Source organism: Gilbertella persicaria, assembly GCF_025201335.1.
Source record: "Gilbertella persicaria strain CBS 190.32 chromosome Unknown B0P05scaffold_6, whole genome shotgun sequence".
Taxonomy (NCBI): Eukaryota; Fungi; Mucoromycota; class Mucoromycetes; order Mucorales; family Choanephoraceae; genus Gilbertella; species Gilbertella persicaria.
In genome coordinates this window covers 576,162-594,453 of record NW_026251967.1, presented here as the reverse complement: position 1 = coordinate 594,453, position 18,292 = coordinate 576,162, and the positions used below count along the sequence as shown (strand labels likewise).

General features: G+C 36.4%; 8 protein-coding genes and 1 non-coding gene across 9 annotated transcripts; 7 read left to right on the top strand and 2 right to left on the bottom strand.

Annotated features, from left to right (window-relative positions):
• The first annotated feature begins 116 nt into the window (after positions 1–116).
• On the top strand, positions 117–1,781 carry B0P05DRAFT_528920 (Gti1/Pac2 family-domain-containing protein). Its single transcript, XM_051576691.1, has 4 exons — positions 117–808; positions 853–1,136; positions 1,185–1,549; positions 1,619–1,781. The coding sequence occupies exons 1-3, from the start codon at positions 204–206 to the stop codon at positions 1,409–1,411; spliced, it is 1,116 nt and encodes a 371-aa protein (XP_051438227.1). The 5' UTR covers positions 117–203; the 3' UTR covers positions 1,412–1,549; positions 1,619–1,781.
• Positions 1,782–2,295: 514 nt separating this feature from the next.
• B0P05DRAFT_t21 lies at positions 2,296–2,367 on the top strand. The gene has a single exon. It is a non-coding gene; the product is annotated as a tRNA-Gln (tRNA).
• Positions 2,368–3,343: 976 nt separating this feature from the next.
• On the top strand, positions 3,344–4,324 carry B0P05DRAFT_528917 (uncharacterized protein). Its single transcript, XM_051576690.1, has one exon. It carries the CDS (start codon positions 3,404–3,406, stop codon positions 4,220–4,222), a length of 819 nt encoding a protein of 272 aa, XP_051438226.1. The 5' UTR covers positions 3,344–3,403; the 3' UTR covers positions 4,223–4,324.
• A 29-nt stretch (positions 4,325–4,353) lies between these two features.
• B0P05DRAFT_528916 (GTP binding protein) lies at positions 4,354–7,282 on the bottom strand. The gene is made up of 16 exons (XM_051576689.1): positions 6,998–7,282; positions 6,861–6,951; positions 6,782–6,809; positions 6,635–6,737; positions 6,525–6,587; positions 6,322–6,480; positions 5,928–6,280; positions 5,564–5,882; positions 5,468–5,516; positions 5,292–5,419; positions 5,212–5,244; positions 4,982–5,161; positions 4,757–4,932; positions 4,676–4,712; positions 4,549–4,624; positions 4,354–4,492 (listed from the first exon to the last, which is right to left on the bottom strand). Exons 1-16 carry the CDS (start codon positions 7,106–7,108, stop codon positions 4,431–4,433), a joined length of 1,968 nt encoding a protein of 655 aa, XP_051438225.1. The 5' UTR covers positions 7,109–7,282; the 3' UTR covers positions 4,354–4,430.
• A 381-nt stretch (positions 7,283–7,663) lies between these two features.
• Positions 7,664–11,550, top strand: B0P05DRAFT_504751 (P-loop containing nucleoside triphosphate hydrolase protein; the record flags this gene model as incomplete). The annotated part of the gene is made up of 13 exons (XM_051575500.1): positions 7,664–7,776; positions 7,875–7,922; positions 7,969–7,993; positions 8,041–8,118; positions 8,167–8,192; positions 8,242–8,386; positions 8,440–9,735; positions 9,844–10,191; positions 10,333–10,467; positions 10,552–10,675; positions 10,727–10,974; positions 11,022–11,229; positions 11,272–11,550. 13 exons carry the CDS (start codon positions 7,664–7,666, stop codon positions 11,430–11,432), a joined length of 2,955 nt encoding a protein of 984 aa, XP_051438224.1. The 3' UTR covers positions 11,433–11,550.
• A 123-nt stretch (positions 11,551–11,673) lies between these two features.
• On the top strand, positions 11,674–12,839 carry B0P05DRAFT_528904 (SURF4 family-domain-containing protein). The gene is made up of 2 exons (XM_051576688.1): positions 11,674–12,066; positions 12,111–12,839. The coding sequence occupies exons 1-2, from the start codon at positions 11,827–11,829 to the stop codon at positions 12,696–12,698; spliced, it is 828 nt and encodes a 275-aa protein (XP_051438223.1). The 5' UTR covers positions 11,674–11,826; the 3' UTR covers positions 12,699–12,839.
• An 873-nt stretch (positions 12,840–13,712) lies between these two features.
• B0P05DRAFT_528903 (uncharacterized protein) lies at positions 13,713–14,335 on the top strand. Its single transcript, XM_051576687.1, has one exon. It carries the CDS (start codon positions 13,749–13,751, stop codon positions 14,250–14,252), a length of 504 nt encoding a protein of 167 aa, XP_051438222.1. The 5' UTR covers positions 13,713–13,748; the 3' UTR covers positions 14,253–14,335.
• A 412-nt stretch (positions 14,336–14,747) lies between these two features.
• B0P05DRAFT_528902 (uncharacterized protein) lies at positions 14,748–15,323 on the top strand. The gene has a single exon (XM_051576686.1). It carries the CDS (start codon positions 14,774–14,776, stop codon positions 15,197–15,199), a length of 426 nt encoding a protein of 141 aa, XP_051438221.1. The 5' UTR covers positions 14,748–14,773; the 3' UTR covers positions 15,200–15,323.
• Positions 15,324–15,392: 69 nt separating this feature from the next.
• On the bottom strand, positions 15,393–18,265 carry B0P05DRAFT_528900 (uncharacterized protein). The gene is made up of 8 exons (XM_051576685.1): positions 18,020–18,265; positions 17,861–17,971; positions 17,370–17,817; positions 17,272–17,324; positions 16,424–17,224; positions 16,157–16,375; positions 15,889–16,107; positions 15,393–15,838 (listed from the first exon to the last, which is right to left on the bottom strand). The coding sequence occupies exons 1-8, from the start codon at positions 18,227–18,229 to the stop codon at positions 15,734–15,736; spliced, it is 2,166 nt and encodes a 721-aa protein (XP_051438220.1). The 5' UTR covers positions 18,230–18,265; the 3' UTR covers positions 15,393–15,733.
• Positions 18,266–18,292: the final 27 nt, after the last annotated feature.

Sequence of the window (18,292 nt, the reverse complement as noted above, 5' to 3'; positions counted from 1 at the left end):
AGTCTTATCCTGCAGAAATACATGATGGTATAGAATATCTAACGCTTCTTGTCTTTTATCTTGGTCAAAGAATAACACATACAATTATGATAAGAAAACTACTTGTATCGACACAATAGTGTACAAAAAAAGAAAGAAAAAAAAATTCATAAATAGTGTGAGAAACTGTATCGCTTTATTATTTTTTTTTTTCTTCTCTTTTCATGACTAGCACACCGAAACCTATCTGTATTACTTTTCATGGTTATATAGAGACAACAAAGGATTCCCTTTTATTATTTGAAGCATGCAAACGAGGTATATTGCCCCGTGTGACTCGACGTCTGTTAGATAACGAACGACACCTTATTCAAAGTGGATCTATCTTTTGTTTTGACGAGAAAGAAAGTGGCATGAAACGATGGACAGATGGATTAACATGGAGCCCTTCACGTATCATGGGCCATTTTTTGATCTATCGTGAACTGCAAAACAAGAAACAGATTTGCAAAGAAAAGCATCTATCTCATCCTGAACCTAATATTGGCTATATTGTTGCATCTGATTTATTAAAGCGACAAAAAGAAAAGGCTGTTGTAGGATCACTTACTTCAGTCCGATTTAAGCAGCATGGATTAATCAAGAAATCCATGTCTATCCTTGTGGATGGTGTACAACAGCATATTATTAGCTATTACTCTAAAGAGGACGTATTATCAAACAAACTGGTAACACCATCTAGTATGAGAGCATTCGCATCACTTGAAGTATCACCAGGTTTACACCTGAGACAGAACTTTCGAACGCCAGCTATGACAGCGGACGATAGGTGGGTTGTACAACGCTTGTGATGGAATCTAATGCGTTTGTTAGTTCGATACCCAAAAAGACAAAACGAAAATGTCTGGATGAAGATCAACAAGTGTCCATAAAATCATTGAAATCAGATACCAAAAGCACATTCATTCGCACAACCAATAACAATAGCATACATCATAGTGTGCCTTTATCCTCTGTCAACAACCAAATTCAAATTGAAAATCAACCTACAGTACCCGAATCATCTCTTAAAACAAACGAATATGACCACTACGCTCTTCTAAACAATAACAATGTGTTTGGATTAAACGAAATGATGCAAAACCATCATATTTCTGGCAAGTATCCCTTTAGAAAGATCTGAGTATAACTAACGTATGGTCTAGCTACATTCAATCAAGGGCTTATAGCTTCAGGCGGGTATTATCCATCTTTTTGTACAGACGATCAAAACCCACATCAACATTTATTTTCATCTGGTTCTTTTCATGCTGTGAATCATGCTTCAATTATTTCCCATCGAACAGCAGATTTGGTGGCGGCTAATTCGTTTATGGAAGATATCAACCTACTATTAGGAACAGGCTGGAATGACTTTGAATTACAAATGTAATAGTTATAAATAAATAAGTATATAGAATAGAACATCATCCATGAAAGCAAAGTATTGTCACAATATAAGACCAGAAACGCCAGACAGGCAGCAGACTGGTGAAGCGCGGCAAAAACTCAGCAAAAGACCGAATAGGAGGTAGCTTTGAGTTTAATTTAGTAGTTTTTAGACTGTATTATATGCTACATTGCCTAATTATAATGACAGTGATGATATGGGAGTTTATAGTAGAATTGAGGCAGATATTCTAGAAGTAAGGTAACCGATTAATCACTTATTACACACGAGCATCAAGGAAAGACTGTAAAGAACCTACTTCGAATGTAATAGCACCAAATTCTCAGGTAATCTCCTTCAAAAATATCTTTTTAGAAAAGTTCGATAATTTTATAAGGTTTTGGTAATTCAGCTTTTATACAGTTCAACGGAATTAGATGGTGAGAGTACAATGTACTAAGATACAACGATAAGAACATAGATAGGTACAGATAGATAACGGGTAAAAAAGGAAGCAAAGATAATAAAGGCCTTGATTTGCTTGCATAAGAAAGAGTATAAGAAAATTATGGGAATTAACACTGTTGAGAAAATACATGACTTGTTTGAAATGAGAGATGGCTTATTGCTTTGCTTGCTAATACTCTTGTTGGTCCTTAGATCCACATGTTCACCACGAACGCACCAGAATCATCACCAACACCTATTACAACACCCAGAACAAGAACAACCATTACTCAGAAGGTGCTTCACCCCTTTACTACGTACACCCATAATGTAGAAGCGGTACGGACACGAACGGATTCGGGTCGGAGAACGTACTTACGTCATTATTTTGGTATTTTAAGCCAGTCATAAAGAACTTGCAATTTCTCAAGTAATAACACGGTTCCATAGTGTAATGGTTATCATATCGGTCTTTGAATCCGGTGATCCGAGTTCGATTCTCGGTGGGACCTTCTCTTTTGAAAATATTTAATGGTTTACTTGTCTTTAAGATCTTTTTGTTTTTTTTTCTTTCTTTTTCAACATGATGAATTGTTTGGCTATTTTTTTTTCTTCGATTTACTTATAGATACCGTTCATCTGTCACTGAAAACCGACTTCGGAAGTGAAGTCACTTTCTAATAAATTGAAATAAATGAAAACATAACTCGATTAAGTTTGAACATTTTTTTGTACATAGTATATATATCATTATACTGTGGACAAACACCTGAATATTGAGTTAATCAATTAGTCATTCTTGAACTCAGAGACTAGAGTAAAAAGAGCAACATTGATAAGTGTATACCAGCACAATGAAATAAGAAAAAGAAATTGTTGTAAATCTTCTGACATTTAATGTAAGAACCCTGAAAGAATGCATATACTGCAATAGCTCTTTTTATCTTTCTACAATACTGAGTAGGACAAAGAAACTATACATTATGGTTCGAGACAAGACTTTCTATGTACCTATATTACCAAGACAAAAGGTACAGAAAAGTGTACTACATTGAAACAGTCTACACTATAGCGTCAATAAAAAAAAAAGGGAAAGATACGGTGTATAATGCTATGATTTGTTTCAGCTTGTGTACTATTATGTTAAAGAAATAGTGTGTGAGAATTGATTATGTTCCTTACTTATAAAAGATATGTGCTGTTAAAATGTTCTTTTCGTTTTTTCTAAAGCAGTTGTCATGATTACTCAATGTAACCAATGGAAAGTGATAGAAACGTGGCAATTATAAATCCTTGGAGGGTAGGGTACACGGAGCTTTTATCTGAGCTTGTTGCCTGTACTACTTTTTTCTTTTACTTGATCATTCTCTCTAAACTTTGACCAACACCGCCAAGTTGTCTTCCAAAATTGGATTTCAGTACTACGTTGACAAATTGAGGATAGACAGGATAAAAAAACGTTTTTTCTTTCTCTCTTTTTTTTTCCATTTCTTCTTTATTACTTCCTTTTTTCTTTATTGCTAACTCAATTACATTCCTTAACATATAATGCTTGAAGCTCCTGAACAAAAGAAAGGTCTTAGGCTAAAGAAAAGTTTATTTCGACAACCACTTGATGCAAATCAACCCAAATCACCATTAAGTCGAAAAGGTCAAATACATATTTCTTCACCTATTCTTCAACATTCCACCAGTATCTACTCGCTGGTTTCACCTACAAAGAACTCGTTCTCTAGTTTTCGATATGATGAGTTATATCAACCCTTGACTTCACCCCCACCTATTCCTCAACAACCTAATTCAATATCGCCTTCGCCTCGTCGGGATAGTCGACCCATGAGAAGTCATACTACCATGTCTACCTGTTCTTCTTCCAGTTCTCCTCCTCCAAGACCCACTCATCCATTGGATATGGTCTATTTAGACGAGCGTATTCCTATTCGTCATGTAGAATCTCGTCGTACAGTGACCACAGATCCTCGAGAACATCCACAAAAGTCAACAAAGACTCGTCGACACTCCTGTTCTTCTACCCTTGGCTTTAAGCAGCAACAACAATCAACAAAGAACACTGAATTGGCGCCATGCAAATCATTCAAGAGTAAATTAAAAGATCGCCGTCGCAGTAGCAGTAAATCAAATGCAACCATTTCGGCAGCTAGTGCAGCAGCAACAGCTTCTATAGAGCTCTCCATGGAAACAAGCAAATCAACTCCCTTACGTAAAATAAAGACATACAATGTACCCAAGAAGCTAGTCTCTGCTGAAGAAGAAGAAAGACAGCGAAAAATGCAAGAACTAGAAGATTTGATTACAGGAAGAAGAGGAAGCACTCTTAAGCTTACTTTGACACCTAAAGGACTATGATCAACAGGGTCCAGTTTGTATTATTATTATTATTATTATTATCATTATTATTACTTAATTTATGCTTACAAAACTTATATATTCTTTACCCTTTATACGCCCTCCTCTCTATTCATAGCAATAATAAAACAACTAATTTGAGTTCAATATTGTAGCACATGTCAACCTTTTATTACACAATCTATACTGCATCCATTATGACATCAACTTAGTTAGCTTTACTCTTGTCCATAAAGTCATAAAATGCTTTTTGAGGGAGCTCAACATTGCCTTTAGAAAGAGAATTAATATGCAGCTATTTATTTTCAACAGCCTTCAACACATACCAATCATTTTCATTCGTTTCTTGCCTTCTTTTTGTTTTTGTAATAATTTCATTTTTCGAGAAACATCACCACCATACTAAAGCCATGTGAGTATACAGAATGCATGAATTTTCTTGTATCTACTTACACATTTAGCTGTAACATTCTTTCGTAAGGCCGAAACACTAAACAAAGGAATGAGCACAATCAACAGTATGTCATGGCTTACGTTTCTCTAGCAATAATCTTTGTTCCTAATGCAGTCTGAATTGAGACGTCAAATAACTGTCTTTGAATCACACCCTTTAGACGTTTGACCCAGTCTCGCCCAACAAATTCGACTTGAGAGCGATGAAGAATGACAGATAACGCATCTACTGGTTTTGAATTTAAAAGTACACTCATCTATCATCGTATGATTTTTAGAAAACAGAAGCACCAAAGATATGCTTACTTTGACTAAATCACTGTCTTCATATCCTCCTTCTTCATAATCAAATGAAGCATAGCCTGAAGATCGACTCTTTAATTCATCATAAAAGTCAGTAACAACTTCCGCCAGTGGTAGTCTGTATTTCATCATGACACGTGTTTCATCAACATAAACATATTCAAGTTGTTCACCTCTACGGGACTATGGATATACAATTCAATCGTACGATAATTTCTTTCGCATGTCCTTACCCCACACAGCTCAATTAATTTTCCCATATATTCCTGTAGAGATTGAACATGAGCACAGGACAACTTAATTGTATACTTACATCAGGGAAAATCAAGGTGGCTAATACCATAGGCTCTTGTAGTTTAGCTACCTTAAAAGATCGTTCTTCATGGTCTGGGAAGTCAGCAGGATTTCTCACTAGTTTCGAACTTCCATCTCGATAAACCACTAAAGGAACCAAATGAATAGCATGTCTTTGTATATATATATATTTACCTTTGTAAGGTACAGTCGGTTGTGTGACAATAATGTTGGCATCATATTCCTAGATGAGTTGATTAATCATTATTTTGTGCAATGCAACCTATCTACATTCTCTAAACGTTGTCGAAACACGTCCATATGTAATGTACCAAGAAAACCTAGTCTCCAACCTTGTCCTAATGCATGACTTGTTTCTTTGTGTACAGTGACACTAGCATCATTCAGTGTTAATTTCTTGATATTGTCGTCTAATTTGCGAAAATCATTGGTATCCACCGGGAAAATACCAGCAAACACCATTGATTGAGCAGGTTGAAAGCCAGGCAATACTTCCACATTGGATCCCACATGATAAAATGTATCACCAATGTGGGCTTCAGAGGCACTTTTCATGCCGCATACAATATAGCCTACTTGACCTGCATGTCTATTTGATACATAAACAACAAGTTAAAGCAGTCATATAACTTACAGATAACCAGTAGGTACTTGTTCTGGATGCATGATACCTACTTCAGTCACTTCATATTTTGTGCCTGAGTAAGCAGATATCACTTTATCACCCTTTCGAATCACACCATCCTTCATACCCAACATACAGACCACACCTACATATTTATCATACCATGAATCAAACAACAATGCTCGGAAAGGTTTATCTATCTGTCCAATGGGCGGTGGTACTTTCTCAATCACGTTGGGTAACACTTGGTCAATATGAATGCCTGATTTAGCCGATATTTGTAAAATCGAGCTTGTGTCTAGCTCAAATGCACTTTGAATTTGTTTCTTGACACGTTCAGGTTCTGCTCCTGGAAGATCAATCTAGTACTATAAGTCCATGGCGCTATTGATATCTCACTTACTTTATTCAAGACGGGTATGATTTCTAGCCCTTCACCAAAGGCTAAATAGAAATTAGCCACTGTTTGTGCTTGAATACCTTGTGCTGCATCCACAAGTAAAAGTGTGCCTTGGCATGCTGCTAATGATCGAGATACTTCATAGCTAAAATCAACATGTCCCTATGATTCGTTCAATACAGAATCCCTTGTGCTTCGTTCATTACCGGTGTATCAATCAGATTCAATAAATAGTTTTTTCCTTTATAGTTGTAGAACATGGATACTGTCTATATATGGCTCAGTAAATTCATGTTGATTAATGCATCTTTGTTACTTGTGCTTTGACTGTAATGCCACGTTCTCGCTCAACTTTTAATTTATCCAACACTTGTTTGTTTGATCCAGTTGCTGAGATTGTATTTGTTGATTCAAGTAACCTTATTCAACAGGGTCAATTCATGATGCATGGATAACATCTTACCTGTCTGCCAAAGTACTCTTGCCATGGTCTATCATGAGTGACTGAATAAATCATTTGGTTGTACGCTGTCTTAACTTACCAATATGTGCAATAATACTGAAATTTCTAATATTTTCGGCGGGAAACATGGTCAAATCAATGTTTTTACTTGGGTTAGCACCTTTTAGTTTCTATGGAGTTCATATAAGAATACACATAAATTCAAACGAGTACTACCTCAGTTGTACTTTTTGAGTTCCAACGTTTATAGACTAGAGGTGCCAATCGAGAAAAACAAAAAGCTTTTTGACGTTGACATGGTGTAAGTGAGACGATCTGTCGAAACATAGTATTTGTCAAAAAGAAAGAAAGGGGGTGTCCATTTTTATATAGACGTGACTATTTTTTTAAAGGACTCTGTTACATAACGCATTAGCATAGATTTTTCTTTTCTTTTTCTTTTTTTTCTTTATTGTTAAGGATGCTTCGATTATCACAGCGTTCAATTCGTGTTGTACCTAAAAGACAAATATCTACAGTGACTAGGCGTATGACGCCCAAGACTACGTTGACAAGTCCTGTCAAAATGTCACTTGTCAGTACGACAAAACCGTCTCTCTGGCAACTCTCACTGAATTATCCTATCATGAAGCGATTTTACAATGGTAATCAAATATATCTTGTTTATTTTCTTTTTCTTCTTACCATAGACATAGGCGGTACGCCTGGACAAGGTGGTGGATTTCGATTAAATCCAAATCAAGAGCAAGAACAGCAAAAACCTCTTGAACAATTCGTAAGTAGACATAACAAAAGTGCCTTCTTTGCTCATGTTCTGACAAACTCCAAGGGTATTGACTTGACTGCAATGGCAGAAAAAGGAAAGTTGGGTAAGTATAAAAAATGTTCTGGAGATTTCGATGTCGGACTTTATGCGTTTGTCCATGCAAACTGAGCACTTCAATAGACCCTGTGATTGGACGTGATGAAGAAATCAGACGTACATTGGAAGGTAGGTTTAATTTATGATTGATATATATCAAACTTATGATTTTTTTCTTTTTAGTGTAAGTGTGCTTACTTGTTAGAAATCAGTAGACTAAGCTGAATATAGATTGGCTCGTCGAACAAAGAATAACCCAGTGTTGATTGGTGAAGCAGGGTAAGAATTGTAAGAGATATACATAGGTCACTCATCTTTTGTATAGTGTTGGTAAAACTGCTATTGCTGAAGTAAGTTGCTTTGGATAATTTGTATGAATCTAATCATCTCTATATAGGGCCTTGCTCAACGTATTGTGGCAAACGAAGTGCCAGAATCAATTCAAGGCAAACGCGTTATTGCTTTAGATTTAGGCGTAGGTATAGAGTAATACAGTTTTCTTGTATTGACACATGCTCTATAGGCACTTGTTGCAGGTGCAAAATATCGGTAAATAATGATACATGATGTATGGATAGATACTTATGCCATTGTGTAGTGGTGAATTTGAAGATCGTCTAAAAGGCGTCTTGAAACAAGTCTCTGAATCTGAAGGAAAGATCATTTTGTTTATTGATGAAATCCATACACTACTAGGCTTAGGTAAATCAGAAGGTGCTATGGATGCTGGTAATCTGTTGAAGGTAAAGTCTATTATTTGTGGAATCATGTTACTTAACATACCACACAATCATAGCCTGCGTTAGCGCGTGGTCAGCTTCGTTGTGTAGGTGCAACTACTATTGACGAATATCGCAAGTACATTATGCAAGACCCTGCCTTAGCTCGTCGTTTCCAACAAGTTATGGTAGAAGAACCTACTGTTCAAGACACGATTTCTATCTTACGTGGTCTTAAGGAACGTTATGAAGTCCATCATGGTGTTCGTATTTCTGATGCTGCTATTGTAGCTGCTGCACTCCACTCTCATCGTTATATTGCAGATCGTTTCTTGCCTGATAAGGCAATTGATTTATTGGATGAAGCTTGTTCTAAACTTCGATTACAACAAGAATCCAAACCTGAAGCCTTGGAAAACCTCGACCGACAGATCATGACAGCTCAAATCGAATTAGAGTCTTTACGAAAAGAAACCGATGTCATGTCTGTTGAACGACGACAAAAGCTTCAAGAGGAAGTGGAAGCCAAACAAAAAGAATCACAACGTTTGACTGCCATTTGGAATGAAGAGCGACAAAAGATTGATGACATCAAGCGTATCAAGGAAGACTTGGAAAAGGCCAGGACAGATTTGGAACAAGCACAGCGTAATGGCAATTATCAGCGTGCCTCTGAACTTCGTTATGGTATGATTCCCAACTTGGAAAAGCAGTTACCTCAAGACACAGCCGAGGAAGAGAATCCAGAGTCTTTGATTCATGAGCGTGTTACTTCAAATGATATTGCGCGTGTGGTCTCTCAAATGACAGGTATTCCTGTTAGAAACTTGATGAAAGGTGAACGAGAAAAGCTGCTGCATATGGAACAAGTTATGGCTGAGCGTGTAGTGGGTCAAGATGAAGCCATTACTTCTGTGGCTGAAGCTGTTCGTCTTAGTCGTGCTGGACTCCAGAATCCTTCCAAACCCATTGCTTCATTCATGTTCTTGGGCCCCACTGGTGTAGGTAAAACAGAACTTTGTAAGACCATTGCCAAGTTCTTGTTTGATACAGAACATGCCATTGTTCGTGTAGACATGTCTGAATACATGGAGAAGTTCAGTGTCAGTCGTCTTATTGGTTCTCCACCTGGTTATGTAGGTCATGAAGAAGGAGGTGAATTGACAGAGGCAGTTAGACGCCGTCCTTATGCTGTTGTCTTGTTGGACGAAATGGAAAAAGCTCACCGCGATGTCTCTAATATCTTGTTGCAAGTCTTGGACGATGGTGTCTTGACTGACACAAAGGGCCGCAAGATTGATTTCCGTAATACTATCATTATTATGACTTCCAACTTAGGAGCAGAAGCCTTGGTTGAATATGCCAATGAAGGTGTCAGTCCCCGTGCAAAAGAAAGTGTGATGGATGCAGTCAGACGATCCTTTGCACCTGAATTCATTAACCGTATAGACGAAATGGTTATCTTTAATCGATTGTCCAAGAAAGCCTTGAGAGATATTGTTGATGTGCGTATTAAAGAAGTTGAAGGACGTACGACCGACCGTCGCATCAAATTGGACGTTACTTTAGAAGCACGGGAATGGCTAGGTGAGCGTGGATATGACCCAGCTTATGGTGCTCGTCCCTTAAATCGATTGATCCAAAAGAAACTTTTGAATCCCTTGGCTCGCTTGTTGATTGATGGAGGTGTGCGTACGGGAGAAACAGCCAAGGTGACTGTAGAGACACTGCCCAATGGAGAAACAGACCTGCATGTACAACGTAACCATCCTGCAGGTAGCAACGCCTCTACTGAAGAAGAAAAACTATTGGAGGAGCATATGGCGCCTGTTGGGGATGAAAAGGGCATTGACGCTAAAGACCAAAATGATGTCAACTAATGAAATATCAACGTGTGATTTGTCATCAATTGTTAATGGATTAAATATTTTTTTTTGAAGCAAATAATTTAAGCGGTTCTTTTTTTAAAGCGTGTATATCTCTGTCTTTTTCTTTTTCTTTTTTTTTCTTTCTTATCTTTTCCTTATAAATGCCTGCTCGTGAATCAAATAAAACTATTTTGCTTGAACATCCTTCTGGTTCAAAGGCAGAAGTTGCACTTTTTGGTATAATTTAATTTTTATTTTTCTTATTTTATTTATTTATGCATTTTATGGATAGGTGCTACTGTCACAAGTTGGGTTGTTGAGGGTGTAGAACGTATTTTTGTTAGTAAGTTAGCAAAACGCGACGGAAGTAAGGCTATCCGTGGTGGTATCCCTATTTGTTTCCCTATCTTTGGTACTAAAGAAAAGATTGCTCTCCCTCAACACGGTAGGAACACGAAGCAAAACCAACGAAGCGTGTATTTATTTTGATTGCTAGGTTTTGCTCGTAACAATTATTGGGAATACCTTGGTATTGTGACTGATAATGATGAAGTGGCTGTTCGATTTGGCTTAAAAGATACTCAAATCCCTCAAGAAGCACGTAATGCATGGCCTCATTCTTTCCGTTTGATTTACACAGTCACCTTGTCAAGTAAATCACTCAAGACATTCTGTCAATTGAAGAACGAAGATGAAGATACGTTTGAATTTAATACCCTTTTGCATACTTACTTTAGCGTGCCTGTAAGTTTAATCCTTAAAAATCCCATTGAGACTCATCCCATTATTAGGATGTTACCAAGTCTGCAGTTAATGGTTTGTCTTCTTGTGAATACACTGATAAAGTGGAAGGTGGTGCTAAGGTAACCGAGACAAACGAAAAAGTGACTATTGCAAGTGAAGTCGACCGTGTTTATAAAAAGGTACCAGACAATGTTACACTCGAAGTAGGCAATGGTTCTGTCATTCAGATTGAAAAGTCAAACTTGAAAGATACTGGTAAGCAAATATTCATTCAGTCATAGACTAACCATTGTTTAGTTGTCTGGAATCCTTGGATTGAAAAAGCAAAGGGTATGGGTGATTTTGATGATGAAGAGTACAAGAACATGATCTGCGTTGAAGCTGGTAGTGTTGCTGACTGGGTTGCATTGGCTGGTGGACAAACTTGGACTGCTGGTCAAACATTGACTGTCGCTTAAAATAATTACATTTGCTTATGTGTCATACACACATTTAGACGGATCATAAATTGTGCTTATTTATAAACATGTTCCTGATTTTATCAAAATAAAGAAACAAGATATTTCATGACAAAACAAAACAAAACAAAGTGAAGCTTATTTTAAAAGTTTCCATATAAGCATAAATTCATGCAAATGACAAGTATAAAAAGAAAAAGCAAGTTTTTATTTTTCATACCGAATGTACGCTTCCGGTGTGGTACATTTTGATTGGATGTTAATTGAGAGAGCGAGTATATGTGATTAAATCGGGCGCATTGCTCCCTCTTTTTTCTTTTTTTTTTCTTTTTCGTAAATACAATCTCTCTCTTTCCCTCTTTTTTCTTCTTTTCTTAATCTTTAGTAAGCAGTCATGGATAGTGTAAAAGAACAAATGGAAGCTTTTAGTACAAAAGCAGAAGACTTCCTTGACAGAGTAGGTCAACCTTTGAAGCCATACATTCCCGCCATGTCGAGATTCCTTATTGTGGCTACATTCCTCGAAGATTCCCTTAGAATAGTGACGCAGTGGAGTGACCAAATTAGTTTTATGGAACAAAGCAGACACTTTCCTACAGGTATCAGCCACATTTTTCTTGGCTTAAACGTTTTGGTAAGTTCATTAAACAGGAGTGGGCTTATAATAACCAAGATTAGACCATGTTGGTGGCTTCTTTCTGCATTGTAGCTAAAAGACACCAAGCCTATGCTATCTATGGTCTTATGGGTGTTATTGTAGCTCAAGCATTTGGTTATGGTTTGATTTTCGATATGTCCTTCTTCTTGCGTAACTTGTCAGTGATGGGTGGCTTAATGATGGTCTTGTCAGAAACAATGGTGAAGCGTAAACAAATGTTTGCTGCCTTACCACAGATGTCTGAAACAAACCGTCGCATGTATTTGCAATTGGCTGGCCGTATCTTGCTTATCTTTTTGTTTATCGGTTCTGCTTTCCATGGTGACTGGTCTATCTTACGTCTTGCTGTCTCTCTTTTGGGCTTGGCTGCCTGTGTGATGGTGGCTGTTGGTTTCAAGGCTAAATGGTCTGCCATGTTCTTGGTCTTGTTCCTCTCTGTCCTTAATGTGTTTGTAAATAACTTTTGGTCTGTCCAACACAGCTATTATAAGCGTGATTTCTTAAGATATGATTTCTTCCAGTCCTTAAGTACAGTTGGTGGTTTCTTATTATTGGTCAGCACTGGTCCTGGTGGTTTAAGTTATGACGAAAAGAAGAAGGAGTTTTGAGGAGTAACGACACTCTTGTTGGATAACAAAAAAAAATATAATTATTAAAAAGTGAATACAATTCAAATGTTTACCATACCAATTAAGGGCCTTTTTTCCTTAAATGTACTGTTGTATAGTAAAGTAACACTCTTCTTTTTCCTTTTTTTTTTTTTTTAAAAGTATCACTATGTATAAACATTCCCTTTTGTTGTTCGATGTATTTGTAAAAGTTTACGTTAACGATGACATGTACAACTAAATTCAATAAAGGGATTGTTTTCTTTGTTTTGAGCAGTAATTTAGGATATTCATTATAAACAAAATAAGCTCTCCCCCTTTTTTTCTCTCTCTCTTTTCAATGGTCTACTGTTTGTTTAGAGGCTTCTTACAGAAAGGAAGAGAGAAAGCGTATCATCATTTCTAAACTAAATAAGGAGAAACAAATTGCACTTTCTCCCTTAAGGATCGACTTTTTGGTATACAAACAACCTTGTACCATTGTCGTCTATACACTTTTGAAATGACGGAAATCCCTGATATCCTCATTGCGGCTGTTTCCGCAATCTTCTTCTTGATTTAGTTAGAATTGCCACTTTTAATAATTCCTAAAGAAAAAAAAAAAAGGATTGATTCAAACTTCAATTTGAGTACTCAATGATCCTAATGTCTTGATGACAATAAATTCATTGTGAATTGAATTGCCACTGACAAGATCAAATACTAGTCCATAGTCATTTCATATAGTTGGCAACAATGGTCATCAATTTGAATGAGAAAAGAAATGACATGAATGCAGCACGATAAAAAGCAAATACTAATCAATGTACGTGCTCCTAAACAGCTAGTCAAGAAGAACAGAGTTTATGCATACTGAAAAAGGAGTAACCGTCTCATAGAACAGGACCATAGAGAGATGATTGACGCTTGATTTTATTTGTTTCAATATGGAATCAGCTTGGAACTGACACATAGCACATACATCGCATTACCTTTTCCTTAGCTTATAAATAGATTTATCAATTTGGCAGTTTTTTTCTTTTTCTTTTCTTTATCTATTGCTTGGTTATTATGCGCTTCACTCAGATTATAGTGTTACTAGCTCTTGTAGCCTTAGTCACATTGTTTCAAGAGACATCCGCAAAAAGACTCAGTCGACGCAAATTAAGAAACTTTAAAAAGAGATTTGGTGACGGCTTACCATCAGCTACTGATGCTGGACGAAATGCTGCTCAAGCTGCTGGCCAAGGCGCTGGTCAAGCAGCTCAAGCTGCTGCCCCCCCTCCTCCTCCACCACCCAATTGTGCTGTGCCTCAGAACCCACCTAACCCAAGCTGCCCACAAAACGTCAATGTGCCTGCTGTTCTTCCTAACTTTGTAAACCCACCACCTACCACACTACCTGCTGTTCCTATGCCTGCTGCCTTGCCTGCTTTAGCGCTTCCCGGCCTTCCTGGTTTACCTGCTGTTCCTGCTGCACCTGCTTTACCCGCTGTCACCATGCCTACACTACCTGCTGTTACACCACCCGACCTCAGTACCATTGTTGCAACAGGTCCACCAAAAGACGATTAAAATTTATTCATCCATTTATTTTATTTACATTTGTATCACTTAGAAATTGAAACAGTAACAATAAAACAAACATTTCAAAATACCAATGCTTTCTTTTACTGCTATGTATATAAATAATGCCAGTGTAGTAGTCAATGTTTTCATCCTGCTGAATACTTTATTTAGATAATGCACTTTTTCTCATTATAACAACAAATGATGTTATACATAATAGTTCTTATCTACTAACTACCTATTCTGTAGATCCAATGTACAAGCATGCACCTCATGCACATTTTAACAACAACAACAGCAAGTACAAATTGTAACATAGAAAAAAGAAGGCATTCATGCATAAAGTGATATTACGTTTTTTTTTCCTGGGTATAGAGTGTACATATGGAATTTACACTCACATCTCCCCTAAACAAAGTCTGATTTTCTTCTTACATACAGAAGATCCAAACATACAAAAATTCTATATAAACAAGTTGGGTTTTCTTTGTTTTTCTTGTAAAAAAAAAAAAAAAAAAACTTGTCATATGCATATTCTACCGATTCTTTTCGTTGCGTGTTGGATGGTTATTGTTCAAGCCTATGTCATTCATCCCAAGAGAAGCAACAAAGCAATAGACAAAACAAAGGAAATCACATCAAAAACTAGTGAAGCTCAATCCAAGGTAGACCCAAACAACAGTAATACACTTCCTTCTATACCATCAATCCCTCCGCTCCCCAACTTTCCTTCTCTGCCTTCTACAGATGCAAATTCACTTCAATTAAGTCAGTTATCTACAAGCGTTATGTCTCAAGTATCTCAAGTTTCTAAATTGCCCCCTGTTCCTGCTTTACCAACACTTCCTCAATTACCATCCATTCCACAACTTCCAGCTGTTGGTGCAGCACCAGCACCGGCCACAGCCGCAGCAGGCGGAAGTGCAGTAGGTGGAGGTAAAGAAGAAGCTTAATATCCTTTATAATATCAATATATATATATATATATATTTGTCTAATAAGTAACCACACTTTGTTAAAAAAAATAAAGCATTAAACAAGCAAAAATCAAATCCTAGAAATTAAGCAGAGCATGAGACACATGAATAATATTTATATTGTTACTTCAATTAAAGGGCTCTTGGATCATGATACCTTTGTTGTTGAGCTCAAATGACAAAAAACTAGGCTAATTTTTATTTCGGGTCAGTGTATGACACTTATGGTCTATATTCTATTGTTTGCAACGAATAAAAATGGGGAGTTTTTTTCCAAAAGTAAAATGCCTCTAGCTCTATATTTATCTGATTTAACAACCATCATTTTAACAGTCAAGCTTTTATAATCATTCTAATTTTGACATTTGTCTCATTTTAAATTGAGAGGTATGAACAAAAGAGTGATCAACATGTCTTAACTAATGATATTGGTACATTTGTTGTACAAGAAACGACATGTAGAGTATATGCTAAAATATTTACAAGGCTTATGTATACGTTAGGTATATTCTAAAATGAGCTCATGGCTGAGCCTGATCTTTCGCGAAATGAATGACCACCAGTCGCTTGTTCGTAAAGAATATTTTCCATATATTCACCTTTTTCTTTCAAAGTCTAACCAGAATAATGAGTTGAACAAATTTTAGAATATATTGTTTACATACATCTCGCGCTAACAAAGAGTTTGTCAATTGAGTTTCTTTTCTTTCTAACTGCTTTTGAAGGGAATAAATAGATTCTTTTTGTTGTTGATATAAAGTGACAAGTTCTTGACTTTTTTTCTTTTCTACTTCCAAATTTCTATCACGGTCCTCAAGCTCTTTTCTCAATTCGTTGTTCAATCTTGCTAACACAGAATACTTGTCCTGCTTATCATTGGATGACTAAAAATCATAACATATTTTAATATGACATTATCTCTTTGCATCTTACCTCTGAAGGTCTTTTCGTTTTGTCGAGGAGAGTATTTAGAAGCGAGTTCTTTTGATTAGCAGAGACAAGTTTTTGTTGTAATGCTCGATATGCATTGTCTCTGATGCTGAATTGTTCATTGCTTTTTCTTTGCTCACGCTTCAATTTATCTTGATATTCTTTCTCCATTGACTCTAGTCTCTCCATCCACTTTTTATTGTTTTCTTCAATCTTTTCAGACTAGTATTGAAAAGTATTAGTCTCATGACGTTTAAAAGAGATGCTTACCATTAAAAACGAGAATTCAGAATCTTCCCTGTTATCAATACTGCTTATTAATTCTGCAATATATCTTTCTTTTTCTTTTAGTTGATCGTAGACTTCGTGAAATTGTTCTTTTAGCTCTTCCATTTCTTCGCGCAAAAGCTCCTTTTCTCTTTGAATGGTATCTGTCTTGGCTTCAAAGTTTCCTCTTAATGTAGCCATTGTCACATCACGATCTCTTATGGCTACCACTAGCTCATTGTATTCATTGTATTGCTTTTCAAGTTCCTCTTCAAATTTCTTCTTTGAATGATTTGACTTTTGGATTAACTCGTCTAGTTCCAACATGAGTTCTTTGTTCTCTTGGTCTTTTTTGTCTAGTTCTTCTTGTGTTTTTGCAAGATGCTCTTCAAAGGCTTCAATATCTGTATCGTGTGACTCATTGGCAGATTGAAGCTCATTCTTCAGTATTTCCCTTTCTTCTTCTTTCTTTTCTAAATATGACAATAATTTCTCTACTTCAGCTTCTAATGCTTCAATTTCTTGTTCTCGGTCTTGAATCTCGTTTGCAAGTTCGTCATTTTCGTCTTGAAGTTGTCGAATATTTTCAATCAAAGTATCCATATTATCATTATTGACACGAAGGTCTTCAAATTGTTCTGATAATTGATCGTATTCTATATTTTTGTCTCGCAATTGCTGCTTTGTTTCTTGTAATGAGCGAGTCCGTTGCTCTAATTCAAGTTGCAATTCTTGAATTTGTTGTGACTTTTCTTCGAGTTCATTCATTAGACGATTATTTCTCTGTCTTTCCATTTGTAATTCCTTTTTTAACCTGTTATCATTGCACAGATTGATTATAAAAGACTTACCTCTTCGAGTTGTCGGCTTAGTTTGATATTCTTCCCTGATAAACTATCACGATCTGATACAGTAAGGATCTGATCTTAATAACAAAAAGTGTATTTACCTACACCACTATACATTCTATTTGCAGCATTTTGTTGTTGAATGATTCTTTGTAATTCTTCATTTTTTAGCTTTGTTTGTCTTAGCTTGCGATAAAGTTCAGCCATTTCTTCTGAATTTTGTTGTTGTCGATCAGAACTCACACTGCCGGTGGAGCTATGGTCTGTGTTTGAAGTGGTGTTTCGAGTTCTTAATGTTGACCGTAACTTGACATTTTCAGCAGATAAATCAGCCATCATCTTGCTGAGTTTATCGTTTTCTTCATGCAACACTTCAGCATCTGCTTTTGCTCGCTCAAATTCTTCTTGTTCCTCGGAAGACATGCCATGTATTTTGGGACAAGGTTTATTTTGTAATATCTCGACTGCTTGATTTAGTTCCAAAATGACATTTTTGTATTTTTTAAGTTCTTGTGAAAGTGTTTGAATCGTCACTTTAAGATTGACATTCTGTAAAAAAATAAGTGATGACAACAATTGCCTATTTTCATACCTCCTTCAAAACATTGTCCAAGTTATCAGGTGACATATCACTCAGTCTCTGTTCATAAAAATACAAACTAAGTCGTAAATCAAAGTTTTCCTTTCTTAAACCATCTATCGTCTATATTAAGGTATATTAAATAAACAATAACATAATGTCATGCCTTACATTCTCTTGGTGCTTCAGAGCCAGTGAGCCCAGCTTAGCATAGTCTTTACTAGTCATTTTATTCTGTGACGACTCTGAATTTTCTTGAGCAGGCTTTTTGCTTCCACTTATTGAAGACGGTGAAGTATTAAGTGTTCTTGGTAACGGCTGTTTATCCTCTTCCAAGAGAGATACATTGGTAGTCGACATTTCATCTTCGAAACGACTCATGACGAGATTAGGCGAAGGGAAAAGAAAATTTAAAAAAGGGACAAGGAAATTTTAAAATTTATT

Bases quoted from the DNA above. Each gene is read 5' to 3' on its own strand.
- B0P05DRAFT_528903 (XM_051576687.1), top strand. From the start codon at position 13,749: ATGCGCTTCACTCAGATTATAGTGTTACTAGCTCTTGTAGCCTTAGTC.
- B0P05DRAFT_528900 (XM_051576685.1), bottom strand. From the start codon at position 18,229: ATGAGTCGTTTCGAAGATGAAATGTCGACTACCAATGTATCTCTCTTG. The intron at 17,972-18,019 runs GTAAGGCATGAC...ACCTTAATATAG, and splicing joins CTCTGAAGCACCAAGAGAAT to ACGATAGATGGTTTAAGAAA. The intron at 15,839-15,888 runs GTATGTAAACAA...TATTCTGGTTAG, and splicing joins ACTCTTTGTTAGCGCGAGAT to ACTTTGAAAGAAAAAGGTGA.
- B0P05DRAFT_528904 (XM_051576688.1), top strand. From the start codon at position 11,827: ATGGATAGTGTAAAAGAACAAATGGAAGCTTTTAGTACAAAAGCAGAA. The intron at 12,067-12,110 runs GTAAGTTCATTA...AACCAAGATTAG, and splicing joins TTCTTGGCTTAAACGTTTTG to ACCATGTTGGTGGCTTCTTT.
- B0P05DRAFT_528902 (XM_051576686.1), top strand. From the start codon at position 14,774: ATGCATATTCTACCGATTCTTTTCGTTGCGTGTTGGATGGTTATTGTT.
- B0P05DRAFT_528917 (XM_051576690.1), top strand. From the start codon at position 3,404: ATGCTTGAAGCTCCTGAACAAAAGAAAGGTCTTAGGCTAAAGAAAAGT.
- B0P05DRAFT_528920 (XM_051576691.1), top strand. From the start codon at position 204: ATGACTAGCACACCGAAACCTATCTGTATTACTTTTCATGGTTATATA. The intron at 809-852 runs GTGGGTTGTACA...TGCGTTTGTTAG, and splicing joins GCTATGACAGCGGACGATAG to TTCGATACCCAAAAAGACAA. The intron at 1,137-1,184 runs GCAAGTATCCCT...CGTATGGTCTAG, and splicing joins GCAAAACCATCATATTTCTG to CTACATTCAATCAAGGGCTT.
- B0P05DRAFT_528916 (XM_051576689.1), bottom strand. From the start codon at position 7,108: ATGTTTCGACAGATCGTCTCACTTACACCATGTCAACGTCAAAAAGCT. The intron at 6,952-6,997 runs GTAGTACTCGTT...TGAACTCCATAG, and splicing joins ACTCAAAAAGTACAACTGAG to AAACTAAAAGGTGCTAACCC. The intron at 4,625-4,675 runs GTAAGTAGATAC...ACATGGCTTTAG, and splicing joins AGAATGTTACAGCTAAATGT to TATGGTGGTGATGTTTCTCG.